The sequence below is a fragment of the Nyctereutes procyonoides genome, unplaced genomic scaffold, assembly GCF_905146905.1.
Source record: "Nyctereutes procyonoides isolate TBG_1078 unplaced genomic scaffold, NYPRO_anot_genome, whole genome shotgun sequence".
Lineage (NCBI taxonomy): Eukaryota > Metazoa > Chordata > Mammalia > Carnivora > Canidae > Nyctereutes > Nyctereutes procyonoides.
This window is the reverse complement of record NW_026575042.1, coordinates 17,029,862-17,044,655: the sequence shown is the minus strand read 5'-3', so window position 1 is coordinate 17,044,655 and position 14,794 is coordinate 17,029,862. Positions and strand designations below refer to the sequence as shown.

General features: G+C 41.4%; 1 protein-coding gene across 3 annotated transcripts in view; it reads right to left on the bottom strand.

The window, feature by feature from the left end:
- The window catches only part of SLC4A7 (solute carrier family 4 member 7), a 111,130-nt gene extending 97,324 nt beyond the window's left edge, over positions 1–13,806 (bottom strand). For 2 of the 3 annotated variants that reach the window (XM_055321034.1, XM_055321036.1), the window contains exon 1: positions 13,564–13,805. In XM_055321034.1, the coding sequence (XP_055177009.1) occupies positions 13,564–13,623 (60 nt within the window). In that variant the 5' untranslated portion in view covers positions 13,624–13,805. Of the gene's footprint in view, positions 1–13,563 lie in introns of all 3 variants that reach the window. The other variant, XM_055321032.1, reaches the window with a different exon arrangement.
- Between the last annotated feature and the right edge of the window lie 988 nt (positions 13,807–14,794).

The window sequence follows — 14,794 nt, the reverse complement described above, 5'->3', positions numbered from 1 at the left end:
TCTTCTCCCTTCCCCTATAATTTATATTCCCCAAATGAATGAGACCATATGTTTTTTAACAGGAATCACTGGGACTACAGTACACACAGTTATCTGTTTACATCTATGTATATGTATGTTACAAAAGCTTCACAAAACAATTATCTATCCAAATGTATTGTTTGGTATTTTCTGCTGTTACTTTACTTTTTTAAATGCTTGTATAATCCAATAAATTGTTCTTGCCAATCACTAATAAATCACAACAGTTTGGAAAACGGTGAGGAGAAGATTCAGGGAACAAATATTTAGGGTAATCGCTCCTAAATTTTATTTAACAATACCTACTTTAAAAGCTGGACAAGCAAAGGCTAATCAGGTTTCAGCTTCATAACTATTCTGAATAATGGAGGACAAAGTGAAAAAAGGTAAAATTAAAATTTTAAATCACAATCCACACCATAAGTAGAGAGTTCTCATTAAAGGCCCTAGACCTACAGTCTAAAACACAAAGGTCAACTTCATTTATTTCAAACAAACTTAAGCAAAAACTATTATCTCTAGAGTCATTCAAGGAATTAAACACTAAACCACTAACCAACAGGCCCAACCAAAATTAGTCTATCAGTGCTCATATACTATGATGCATGTGTCATTCTCTTGAAGCAGATTGAAAAATAAAGCTGAAATTACATCCTTTGGGCTTTCTATAATTTTTTCTTCAATGAACATGATTTACTTCTCTAATACTTCTACCAATTGTAGAGGCAGGAAGATGCAGCAACCCCTGATGATCTGAGATTCACTGCCAACAAATAATTTCAAACTGCCCCATTTGAAGTTCACGACCATAATTAAGGAAGTACTAGCACTGTAAGTACAAAGCAATCCCTAGCGTCCAATCCACTCAATATTCACCACTTAACCTTTTTCACCCATCTATTGCTAACTCAACACAATTAGGAGATGATAGCAAAACAAATTAGTATGAAAACTGAGTATAATAATTATGTAAAACATGCAATTTGTATTTTTCAAATGAAATGATGAAAGTTAATCTAAAACTTCTTTCCCTCACTCCATGACTTTATCTCCCACTTCTCCCCATCATATTTCCAAAATGAATTCTAATTCTGGAGGGGTCCATACTTCACTATAAAATCATATTGAAATACTGTTTTGATTTGTAATCAATAAAATTACTTTTGTTTATCTTACCTCTATCAAAACTCTTTTTAAAACCAATTTGAAGTAGCTTGAAAAATGGAAGAAAACATCAATCTGACAATAAAGTTCTTATACGACCTCCTTAAAACTGTATTACCTTAAAATTCCTACAATAATGACCTTTTGAGAAATCACATTTTTGTAACAGAATGGTAGCTTAACTAATATAATCCATTAAAATTCAATGCTCCAAGTAATCTCAAAATTCCTATATATCTCTATAAATTGTTTAATGATCCAATGGCTCAAGTTAATATGTAATAATATATATGAGACTATGTGTACATATATATGTACATATCTGTGTGTGTGTGTGTGTGTGTGTATATATATATATATGACAAAACATTCAGAAGCCTCACTTTATCCAATTAAATACATGGTAATTCTTATTAGTTCAGATCACGGAAAAAATAATACGAATGATAATTAAATTTAAGATGAAAGTATAAAATCATAAAATTTCTAGTCACTGAGCCTTTTGCAGAGGAACAATTAGGAACCTTCTTACACCTACTCTGCCAAGCTGTGCACTGAACTCCCCTACACTGCAATACCCTGTGGGCTGAATTCTGAAAGCCTAACAGTAAGTAATGAGAAGATACAGAATATCTCACCAAAACAGAATTAAGTTATCTAGCAACCTCAGCTATCTGTAACAAGCCAAGAATCAGAAGACCACTGGAGGAGGTAAAATTGGTATCATAGAGAACATATAACAGAAAACCTTCTCTTCCCCTGCCCATTTAAATAACTACTTGATTTCATTTGTTATCTATAACAAATCTGTAACACAGAAGAAATTCAATGACAAAAGAAAATAATTAAAATAAGTTTTAAAAAGACCACAACAGCCCAATACTAGTGATTAGTATTCTATTTTTTAAAAGGAGACATATATTACATTTTAAATGTTTTGTCAAATGGTTAAAATTATTTATATGAAAATAATATTATCCTTTAAACTTCTAAACATTTTGTCTCTGATTCCTGACACAGAACTCTTAAATCCTTTGGCACTTCCTGCATGATAGCAAGGTTTCTTGTTCTAATGAGGTGACCCCTATTGGCTCCTAGATTGGGGCTGGTCACAGAAAGCTCAAGCCATGATTAGAAGCTTGGAATTCAGTGCTAATCCCACTCTCTGGAGAAGGGAGAGGGGCTGGAAATGGAGTTAATGATTGTCATACCATAATGGTGAAGCCTCCATAAAACTCCCCCAAGTAGGAGGTCTGGAGAGATTCTAGGTGCCTGAACACATGGGTAAAGGTGCTAGGACACTGGCACTCTAAGAGATCAGATAGATGGAAGCTCCACAATCCCCTGCCACACATACTTTGCCCTATGTATCTCATCCATCTGGATGTTCATCCTTTATCATATCCTTTTAGAATAAACTGGCAAACAGCAAATAAAATTTTCTGACTTCTGTGAGCTGCTCTAGTGTATCAGTTGAATCCAAGGAAGAGTCAGGGGAACCTCCACTTTATAGCTGATCAGTCAGAAGGCCAGGTGACAACCTAGACTGGCCACTGGCATCCGAAGGGGCAGCTGCGTAAGTCAGGGCACTTAACTTGTGGGACCTGATGCTATCTCCAGGTAGATAGTGCCAGAACTGTGTTAAATTGTAGGACATTCAGCTAGTATCACAGAATTGATTGGTATGAGGAAACACCCTCTCCCACATCTATCCTCAGAAGTGTTGTGAGTATGCGAGTCCTTTAAGAGCAAGGGAAAAACACAGGTAGAAGACTCAATTATTCCTGACACCTAACCCCTTCCCACAGAGCTATCTAGAACATCTCAATGCCAGAAGACAATCAAGATTCTCTATTTTCTATCTATTTCTTTTTAATCAATACACAGACTAATTCTTTTAGAATTCTATTATGAGATATTTCAGAAGAATACAGGGTGGTTACTAATTACATGTTTCCATAGGCATATTCAGCATTTTATGCAAGGTATATTCTTTTCCCTAATCCTGAAGAAGCCCTGTGAGTACTGTAATTTCCATTTTATAGATGAGAAAAATGAGATTCAAAAATACTAGTTGCCCAAGGCCACCTGGTGGCAGATTACACATGGGAAACCCAGTGTGTGTGAAACCCAAACATGTACTTGTCACACCAGGGGCTAAGGTTTGGCTATGTCCAAATTTACTTTGCCCTGAAAATAAGGTTTGGGGCTTGTGGTTATTTAGTGAACTGCCTATTAACTGAATAAAAAGCAGTTCAATAAAATAAAATGAAAGACCAAATGAAGACTAATGTTAGTCTGAATGAATCTCTTATTCCTAAACAGGGAGACCAACCTGCCCAGATTTAAAAAGGTTCAGACAGGGGATCCCTGGGTGGCTCAGCAGTTTAGCGCCTGCCTTTGGCCCAGGGTGTGATCCTGGAGCCCCGGATGAGTCCCGCATCCGGCTCCCTGCGTGGAGCCTGCTTCTCCCTCGGCCTGTGTCTCTGCCTCTCTCTGTGTCTCTCATGAATGGATAAAGTCTTTAAAAAAAAAAAAAAAAAAAAAAAAGGTTCAGGACAGAATCTCATCCTGAGAATACTGCTAATGGTATGTGCAAAAATGGATGAGGAAACTCCTGAACATATCATAAGGTCATCTGGGAACAGTTATAAGCAAAACAAAAATAAATACAGAATATTACTGAAAGGACTCCACTGAGTCAGTGTGCTAGTCAGTTATGGCACCTGTGCAAACACTTATGCAAGGACCAGGAAGTTACGGAGGCAGAGTCCAGGAAGGAATAGAGCCCATGAACCTCAAAATCACAAAATTAAAAGCAAATGAGCCAAAAAATATATTATGTAAGTAATAATTCTAATGAATTAAGAGAAATAGCACAATTTCAAACATATACATATGTTTTATATATATATAAATTTTATATATATATATAACAGCTGATTTTATATATGTGTGTGTGTGTATATATATATATATATATATATATATATATATATATAACAGCTGACATCATATCTGGGGTTTGAGATCCCTTTTCTTGCCATTGGTCCTTTTATAATTGTATACATTAAAACTCACAAATTTTCATAAAGCAAATATTAGACAAGTATTAATATATAAACAAAATATCCAATGTTTTCCAGCAGTCCGTTTAAATGTATTTAGAACTTGTGAAGCAGTTCAAGAGTCATAAAAAAAATGTTTTTTAAGATTTTATTTATTTATTCATGAGAGACACAGAGAGAGAGAGAGGCAGAGACACAGCAGAGAGAGAAGCAGGCTCCATGCAGGGAGCCCAACATGGGACTCGATCTCGGGACCCCAGGATCAAACCCTGGGCCAAAGGCAGAAGCTCAACCCCTGAGCCACCCGGGCAGCCCCCAAGAGTCATAAAATTTTCATTTCAATGTACATAATACTCACTTGCCTGAAATCATATTTCAGGTTAAAAATATTTAAGTACTATTATTCTGGGATCAATCCAAACTATATTTATTCAATATTCCCCCTCAACAGAACCAAGGCAAAAAATATTCTATTCTACTAGCAGTTATTGCAAGCAAAATAGGAGTCTTTTCCTTGATGGTAATATCACAGATAAAAGCTATAAAATTTCTTAACTGATAAAACAATGAACTAAAAGCATATTCAACTTCAAATCTTAAGAGTTTATGATATTATCCTAATATTCATTCATTGAACAGTCACTGAATGCTTTCTATATATTAAACCTCAGAATAGACCTAATTGAGAATTCAGTAATGATCCAGAAAAATTTAGATTCCTTGAATCTGGAGACAGAAGTAAATTTATTTGAAATATTTAATTTCCATAATGTTAGCAACAAATTCACAGAAGTTACAGTAATAAACCCTTTTTTTTAAACCCTTTTAAATATAAAATGGTTAACTCAATTATCTAAGGCAAATACAGCTTTCAAGTAATACAGATGTAAAACTACCTAATATGATTAATGTCAAATGACACTGACAAATAGGGATAACGGATTACTCTAGACTAATGAGAAATGGAACAAGAGGGAGAAGCAGTGATTTGGCATCAACCTTGAGTTCAAATCTCATGTTAGCCTCCTACTAATTGTATGGCCTGGGAAACTACAGAAAATCTCTCTGCCTATGAGTTCACATCTGTAAAAGGGATAAGTGATTAAAGGATACCTAATAAAATGCACAACTCAAAGGAGGCTTCCTTTAAAGGGTTAGTTATCACTTCACTTGCCCCAGAGCAAAGGACAAAATCATAAATCCTAGATTAGCAATTCACAACAATATGAGAATCATGGCATTCCTCCTCCTTACTCAGCACTTCCATTATTCCATCTGAGGTGCTGGGAGGTCTCAGAATGCCACTGAGGCTTTCACACAAATATAAATACAAAAATACTGTCAAGAGAGGAAAAAAATGATTCTCTTTTCCAAATTATTGGCTTCTAAAAACTGGCTAAACAGAATTATTTCTTAGTTTTATTTTTAATTAGTTTTTTTTTTTAATGTAGGGATTGACATTTCACATGGAAGACATGCAATTACAGTGAGGTCTTCCCACAGGACTGCCACGTTGCACAGCTCTATGGGAAAGCAGTCACACCACACTCGAGGTAAATGGTGCCTTCAAGAGCAAAAACAAGAAAACAGTACAAACGGTGTCTCCTGCAACAGTGTCACTGTAATCTCAACAATTAATCATAGTTAGTCTAGATTACTTTTTTTTTAACACTTATGATCCTCGATTGAAAGTATAAAAATCACAAAGGAAAATTCTAACTTTAAGAACATATGTAACCAAGCAGTTCTTTCCTATGCCTAAGGCACTTCATTTATAACACCTCAGTCTCTTCCCACAACATGCCTTCTACTTACTCTACCAAAATCTAAATCGCTGGAGAGAAAAGAGTTGAAAAGTGAGAGGAGGATCTGGACATTAGAAACATGCAAACTCAAAACTGCCAAAAGACTTGTAGATTCAGTAAGTTAGGTATGTAGTATGTGATTTTACTGATAGGCATCAATTAACAACTCTCCCATTCATACGGTGCCTTTTTAACATGAAAAATTAAGCAGCTGATAACATATTAGACTATATACATCTCTCATGAAATAGCTAATTGTTAACCCATGACATAAATAAGAAACCATCCTCTTTTTTACTGAGTAATGTGTTTGCACAGTTCAAAAACCAAACTACACAGAAAGACATAAAGTTTTGCTCCCACTCCTGTCTCAATTCCCGTTCCCTCATACCCTTTATGGCAACCATTTCTTGTTGGATTCTTGTTTTCCTTCCCAGTGCATTTGCAAAAATACCAGTAAATACAAATATACATTCTTATCCCCTTAAAGAAAAGGCACTGTATAGCACCCTTTGTCCCTCACTTTGCCTTTTTTAATCAATTTACCCTAGAGATCTGTTCATATCAGTACAAAGAGATCTTCCTCATTCTTTTTTTATAGCTGTAATACCTCACTCTGTGGATATACCATAATTTATTCAACCAGACCTTATCAGGTTGCTTCCAAAGCGTCTTCCTAAGTGATACATCTTTCAAATCTCTCCTGTTACTGTAACAAGGTGAATTATCAGTATCACAGGATTTGCTTTCTTAGACCTGTAATAAGACAGATGAGTGACCTACTGTTCATATTTTGTAAGAATCATCAGAAATTTCCATTTTACATGACTATATTCTCTCCCCCAACAAAGTTTATTATTAGAGGATTTCTCAGAGCCTTTAGCACATCATTATGCATTATGAATCTCTGAAAAGTATAGTGTGTGACATTTCCCAAACTTACTTGGCAAAACCTTCTACAGATGAAATATGTACAAAAACACAAAACAAACTCTAGCAAATACTGGGGCTGATACAATAATTATTGTCATCTATTTAAGCAAAATATAAGACTTCTAAGAACTTTTAAGGAAACCAACTGAGCTCAATTTTAGACTAGGCATTCCTTCACTACTTTTTGGATTATAAACACCTCAGAGATCTGAATGTAAAGCTATTTGATTCTCTCCTGGAAAGAATGCATACAAGCATAAAATTTTTCAGTTTCTGGGGATTCATGGACCACAGTCCCCATGGTCTTATCTATTTGAGAAGCAATGAATAGAAGTGCTATATTATCTGTGGCACCATTAATACTACAAATGTTAGGACAGAACCCAGAGCTAATGAAAAAGCAGCAGAGAATTCACCATGAAGTGTGTACCTTGGTGCAAAACAAACAAAGCACATTCAAAGATATTATGTTAAACAGTTAACGATATCAAATAAAGTAAATTGTACTAAATAACTGTGAGAATTGTTACAAGGGGTTGAGTCTGATTTTTACACAGAAGTCTCTCATATTAAGTAAATTAGATTCTTAGAGGATTAAAAAAGTTGGTCTTTAATTCATTTTGTATGAATATGATCAAGACATTCAGGATTTTCAGGATTTCACATTGGATAGCAGTATCTGCTGGAAATATAATTCTGCTGCAAATCTGAAAGTGACAGTGTGAATGCCCAGGGGAGGAAAAAAAAAATCCAGTTTTAAAAGCAGAACAAAGAATCTCCAAGCATGATTACAGTCTAGCAGGCAAAATGATTAGGGTAGAATGGTTAAATTGAAAAAGTGACAAAGGAAGGACTACCACATCTGATTTGGGATTGGTACCCTACAAAAAGGCAGAAGGACATTCAGAAGAGAGGGCCAGTGGGGGCTTAAGCTCAGATCAGGCTCCTCTCATGGAGCTTTGTGCAAAAGCTTAAATCTGCCTATATGTGGCATCTGTAGTAATTCAGACAAACACAGTCCAGTAATACCCTTCCTTCCTCCATTCCCTGACATTTCTCCCCAAAACCACACCCATCCATGGAAAATATTAAAAAGTGCTACAACTGTAAAAAAGAAAAGATGTTTTCTACATCATGATGGGGCCAAACTGTAACAGAATGGAAATTTCTCATTTAAATTCTATCAAAAATTTGTTTCTTGGGGGCACCTGGCTCAGTCGGTTAAGCATTTGTCTCTGGCTCAAGTCATGATCCTAAGGTCCTGGGATTAAACTCTGCATCAGGATCCTTGCTCAGTGAGGAGTCTGCTTCTCCCTCTGCTTCTCTCCCTTCCCATGCTTGGTGCATGCTATTCCCTCTCAAATATATTTTTAAAAAATATTCTAAAAAATCGTTTCTTTATTTTTTCTTTTTTCTTTTTTTCTTTTTTTTACACAAGGAGAGAAAGAATCTTAGGCAGGCTCCACACTCAGCACAGAGCCCAACTGGGGCTCGAGCTCACAACCCTGAGATCGTGACCTGAGCCGAAATCAGGAGTCAGATGCTTAACCAATTAAGCCACCCAAGCACTGCTCAAACATGTTTCTTAAGATAACTTTTTTTCTTAATGAAAACCTCTCCAATACTACCATGGAACTCAATGGGAAGAGAGTCTATTATATATAAATTTGCTCTATTCCTATCTTTTTTTTTTAATATATCAATTCCTAAGGTCTAAGTATCATATTTTTCCAGAATAAAGAATGGTATCAACCTGAAAGCAATCTGTATGTAAAAGAATATGTACTAAGCATACAAGCACCAAATGTTAATTATACACTATGGCAAATTATGAGAAAAAGAGATTATACGTATCATGTTTTCCTTTCTCATGCTTTCTGAGAAACCAGTCCACAGTCCATTCTATAATATAAAGTATAGGCACCTTGCACATGTGAATCCATTTTCAAAGGTATATCCAATTCCCAAATCCTAGTCAGGGATGATATATAACTCAACAGCTTCTCCAAATTGGGCAATCTGACAGAAAGAAGCAGTACAGTCCTGGAATCCAGAGAGAGAGGACAATTCTATACTGTCTGACATGTAATCAAAATAAAAACCAATGACACTAAGCTACATATTCTCTACAAAAGAAAAAGTAAGAATATTTAAAATATTAAAGTAGCTTTTCTATTTCATTATGAAAAGATAGATTATGCTTTACCCTTCACTTGGATATTGTTCAAAAAACAACTGCTTTTAAAATCCAAACTACGACTTAGTAACTGTTAAAATATTTTAAAATACCCTCTTTGGAATAAATATGAAAATCTGCTTATAAAAGGCAAACTAGAACTTTTCTGCAGTAGCAAATCAGCTCCATATATAAATGTATATTTATGTCATCATCACACTACCTTCCTAAACCAAGCACTGAAAAAAAAGTGGCCACTCTCATAGCAGCCATTTAAATGTCTAGTCCATGGAAGCAAAGAGTCACTAATCTAGAAACCTAGCACTGCTAAGTCCTTTGCCCTCAGGAAGACTGTTCACAGCAACACTACCAAACACTATCATAACACCATGCCAAACATAGACCCTTTCATGGTTTATTATCATCATAATTACAAATAATCCTAAAAGTCTCCCCAAATTATAAAATTCAATGAGTATTACTCAACAAAATACATGAAGTAGTTTACTAAACAAAAACAGAGGCAAATTTCATTGTAAGGTAGAATACTGGAATAGGTACCTGCTTTGTACAGGAACCAAAAATTCTCTTGGTTCAAAAATGGGCTTAAAAGGGGGTGGGGGAGGTGCTGCACCCTTACATATATAAACACTGATCTTTATTACGGATACATGGTTATTACAAAATTGGAAATGCTGTATCCATAAAAAGCGGTAACTATGGAAGAATCTATAATCAATAAGAGGAAGCTATAATATAAAATCAAAAGCCACAATGACTAATTTATAACACTAATCCTTTGAATCACCTGTATGCTCCTTTTATGTAAATGGCTCATTTTGTCAGCTGCAGATCCTATCCACTTTAAGATCATATTTGTGGTAAAATATAGTAAGAAAGAAGGGGAAGGAAAGAGGAAGAAAAACAACCCATTACAGGATGTTGACAAGTTTAACTACTAAGGCTTTAAAATATATTGGTTAGCATACCACATACCACTAAAATAAACCAGGTTCCTCTAACAACAGGTTACTTTGGCTTTCGATTTTAACCTACTCAACTAACAGAAGACTGGTGTAACAAAATATTCTAATTTTCATACCCTAAGCTCTATTAGAAAAACACCTGTATACTTCTCAGTCTCAATTACCAAATAAAACAATTCTTCAATCCAACTCAATTGTCCTACAGTTTCACTTGGACAGATGAGGTTTCTTGTCTCTCCCTCTATTACAATTCCACGGATTGTGATGCAGAGAAACCAACTAAAGGCAAAAAGGTAACTAAAATTCTGATACTATGCCTGGAGTACATTTTATATCTAGAGTTATCAACACCTAACCACAGATCCCAAAGAATATGCTTAGTTACAGACCCACCAAAAAACCTTCTACTTGCCAACCACCACTAAATTCATTCTAAGTTGTTACTTTTATTTATTCTATTGACTACTTTTTAAAAAGTATTTCTAATGGACTCAGGAAAATGTTTCAACAGGCACTCACAAATGTAATTAGCAGGAATGCAAACGCTATCACTGTGTTCACTACACATGCCAAAATAAACTCAGTGAGATTAGGACTCTACCTTGGGTGCCCACATCCCCAGTGCCTGGCACCTAGTAGATAAGTTAATATCCATATAATGAATGAAATTGTAAAACAACAAAATTCATGGAACAGCCCAAAAATTTCAGTGGTAACAGAACTGTGCTAAATAATGTACTGCTTAAAAGAATAAACACTTGCCAAAACCCAGAACCTTCTAAACAGTGCTATCTGTTCTAACAGAATATTTAACCTATACCAGAAAAAAAGACTGACAGTTCAAGTCAATTCTAAGGGAGGCCTGCAGTTAAGTTTTTGCAGCAAACAAAAGTTGCATTTTTGTAAGATAAATGACTTTCTCCTATCTCAAAACCATGATCAATGAAAAGTACAGAACTTTAGACGCAAAGGAAACCTTAGAGCCTAAATTATGGAACAGATGGGCTTGTTTTAGAGCAATATAAACTGCCAGCAATTTATTCAAAAATTGTGCATAATCACATACCCAAGATAGCATTTTATGAATATTAATTTTATTCTGGTTTTTTTTTTTTTTTTGGCTATGCCAAGATGTTGTCAGTTAAGGGAGAAATGACTGATGAACATCATAATCTTCCATTTTTATGACTTTTCCAGGGGAAAATCGATAAGAAAAAGTAATTTTGTCAATGCAAACAGTTCCTCTCTTCCTAGTTCATAAGTTACAGTGTTCTGTACTAGTTAAACCAACAGTTTTCCTGTCCTCGCATTCTGTTTTTAGACTGTGTGATAGCTTATGTAATTCCTATTACTGATTTGTGTATGTTTACTGCATGCAAATCTTTTCTTCCCAGAGATTTAGGAGGTACACACTTCCGAAGTCCTCCCCTGCCATGCCATTAATAAGTGCTAGATAAGGGATCCCTGGGTGGCGCAGCGGTTTGGCGCCTGCCTTTGGCCCAGGGCGCGATCCTGGAGACCCGGGATCGAATCCCACATCGGGCTCCCGGTGCATGGAGCCTGCTTCTCCCTCTGCCTATGTCTCTGCGCCTCTCTCTCTCTCTGTGACTATCATAAATAAAAAAAAAAAAATTTTAAAAAAATAAGTGCTAGATAACTCCTCTGTCATTCATTTGAAATGATAACTTCTATTAGAGCAGAGCTGGTTCTGTCTTGTTGGATAGTACAGAATAGGTTCTAAGCGCTATTACAATGAATGAATGAATGAAAGAATGAATGAAAGAATGAATGATCGGGAAGGCAACGGCATTGCCATGCTTCTTTTGCTACCTAAGTAGATAACAGTCGAGAAGACACAGTTCCTCTCCAGCTTTATGAAAACTGGAACATTCTTAACTGCTCTGAATCGAAAATTTGCATTTAAGGACAACACTATTTGACACACATTGGTACAGAACGTGCTAGGGGAAGAAGAAAAAAAAAAAAAAAACCCTTCCAAAATGCAATTTATTCAAGTGTCACACAAAGAATGACCGAGGATTCCTTAGAACGAGTTTCCAGTATTCCATTACCAACATCACTGTGACTTGAGCTTCCCTAAAACCACTGCTAAATGACTTCACTGTCTGGAGACTCCGTTCTCCTCCACGTTTCGAGAATTTGTAAGTGAGCACACTGAAGCAATGATGAGTGACTACTCTCCAGGGCTTTACAATATTCTTTAGAAAGATGTGGGGTGGGGGCGAGGGGGGCTTGTAAGCAGGTTAATTAAAGAAAACTCTTGAATAAAACACACACACGAAAAGCACTCTTTCTGTTAGTGGTGAAAGACTGGAAAATTTCACTACCACCGTCCCTCCTCCGCTGGTCACAGAGAGGGAACTGGAAGTCGGAAAATTCGGGACAGTTCCAGGCCCCTTGAGTCAGGAACTACACGGCAAGAGCAGAGCAGCACGGCCGTGGGGGCGCGCGTCCCACACACAAGCAGGAAGTCCGCCTCGGGAGCTCGGGCCGCCCGTCCAGCATCCTAGAGGCAAACGCCGGCCTTGGGCAGCGGCCCCGCGCTCCCCTCGCATCCTGAAGCCGGAGCGGCCGGGACGCGGGGCTCGGCGGGGCGGAGGGGCGGAGGGGCGGAGGGGACGAGGAGCGGCTCCGAGCTCGCGGCGCGCTCCGCCCGGTCCTCGGCCTGCGGCAGGAGGCTACTCCCCCGGCCCTCGCCCGAGCAGGCGGCGGCGGGCCCGGCAGCGGCGGCGGCGGCAGCGGGAGGCAGCGGGAGGCAGCCCCGGCCCGGAGCCGCTCGTCCACGCGGCCGCACGACTCACCGAACAAAGCCCACCGCGCGGGCCGGGGGGGGAGACGCGCAACGGGGGGAAGACCCAGCCCAAGCCTTCACCGCTGCCCGCGGCTACAAACAGGTGGAGCCGCGCTTACAGACGGAAGAAAGATGGGCTTCGGCGGGGCTCACCGCGGCTCCGGCGCCGAGGCAACCGCAACCGAGCCCCCGGCCCGCAGCGCGGCGGCGAGCGCGGCGCCGACAGGGCAGGAGGCGGCCGGGGTCACGGGCGGACGCAGGGCCCCCGCGGCCGCGCCGGGGTCCCGCCGGGGTCTCGCCGGGGTCCCGCCGGGGTCCCGCCCGGGTCCCGCCCGGGTCCCGCCCGGGTCCCGCCGGGGTCGCGCGGAGCCGCGCCGAGGACGCCCCCACTCGGGCCTCCCGGGGCCGCCACACAAAGGGGACGGCGAGGCGCGCCCGCGGCGGGGCGGCGGGGCGGCGGGGCGGCCGAGGGGCTCCGGGCCAGGGCCCACGGGGCCGGACCGCGCCGCCCGCCGCGCCCCCGCCTTTGTCTGCCTCGGCCCGCCAGCGCCCCCCGCCCGCTCCCGCCGAGGACCCTCGCCGCCCGCGGCGCCCTCACCCTGCTCGTTACCCGGGTGAGTAGCGGTCTCATCTGCTCGCCGGCCCCATCCGCCTCCATGGCCCGCCCGCCAGCCCGCGCTGTCCGCCCGCCGCCGCCGCCGCCGCCGCCGCCGCCGCCGAGACCCGGCGCGCGAGGGGAAACGAACGAGCGTCCGACAGCCGTGCGCGGGAGGCTCGGGGCGGTGCGCGGCGGCCGCAAGGCTGGCTCTGCCCGCGAGGCCGCGGCGTGGAACGTGGGGCGAGCGCGCAGCGAGCCGGAGGACTAGGCGGGGGAGGCGGAGGAGGCGGAGGCAGCCGCGTCGGGCCCGGGGGCGGGGCCGCAGGCCGTGACGCGCGGCGCCCGGGCCCCGCCCCGCCACGCCCCCTCCCCCGCCACGCCCCCTGCCGGGGCGGCCGCGCCAGCCCGCTCTGCGCGCCCGCCGGCCCCGCCGGGAGGCCGCCGCGCCGGCGAGGGGGGAGGCGGGACGGGCATGTGTCCCAGCCAATCGGCGGCTCGCTCGGCCCCGCGTGCACCGCCCCCCCCCGCCACCTCCGCGGGAGGCTCCGCCCCTCTTTGTAAAAACCGCCTGAAACTCAAGCGTCTAACTCGTTTCTCGGGTGGGAGGTTTCGCCTGAAGTTGCAAAGTGCCGTGGAGTTTACCACCGCCGCTACCTCCTCCCCACGTTCTTGAGAGTAGCAGGAGGACAGGAGGATGCCACCCTGACCCAGGACCCTCCCGGGAACTCCAAAAGAACTAACGGGTCTTCATGACTCCTGCAAGATTTTTTTTTTTTTTTCCCTCCTGGATCAGTAGGTGTGAGCCCCAACTCGAGGCCTCTGAAAGGGGGAGTCTTCCTGGCCAGGCATCCTCGCGTGCTTGTCCTCTTGCCCCGGCTCCACGGCGGCTCCCGCACTCTTGAGTCCACGCGCAAATATCCGCACCTCGAGGGCAGCTCTCAAATACCTACAGCCCCAACTGAGAATGATGACGGGACCTGCCACACAGGTCCACATGGAAGGGTTAAGTGAATTTCTGTCTCTAAACGTGCCTGACACATAGCCTGCTTATTATGGGCATTACTGGTAACAAGATTACCCTGCGTATTTTTAAAAGGTAACAAAATGTTGGCCGAGAAGAGCTACATCAGTGCTTTGGAGGGAAACTATGTTACAGCGGGGCCGGAGCACATGTTCTATCCATCTCCAATAGGGTATTAGTAAAAGCCCTTTGTCAGAAACTTAAGGATGC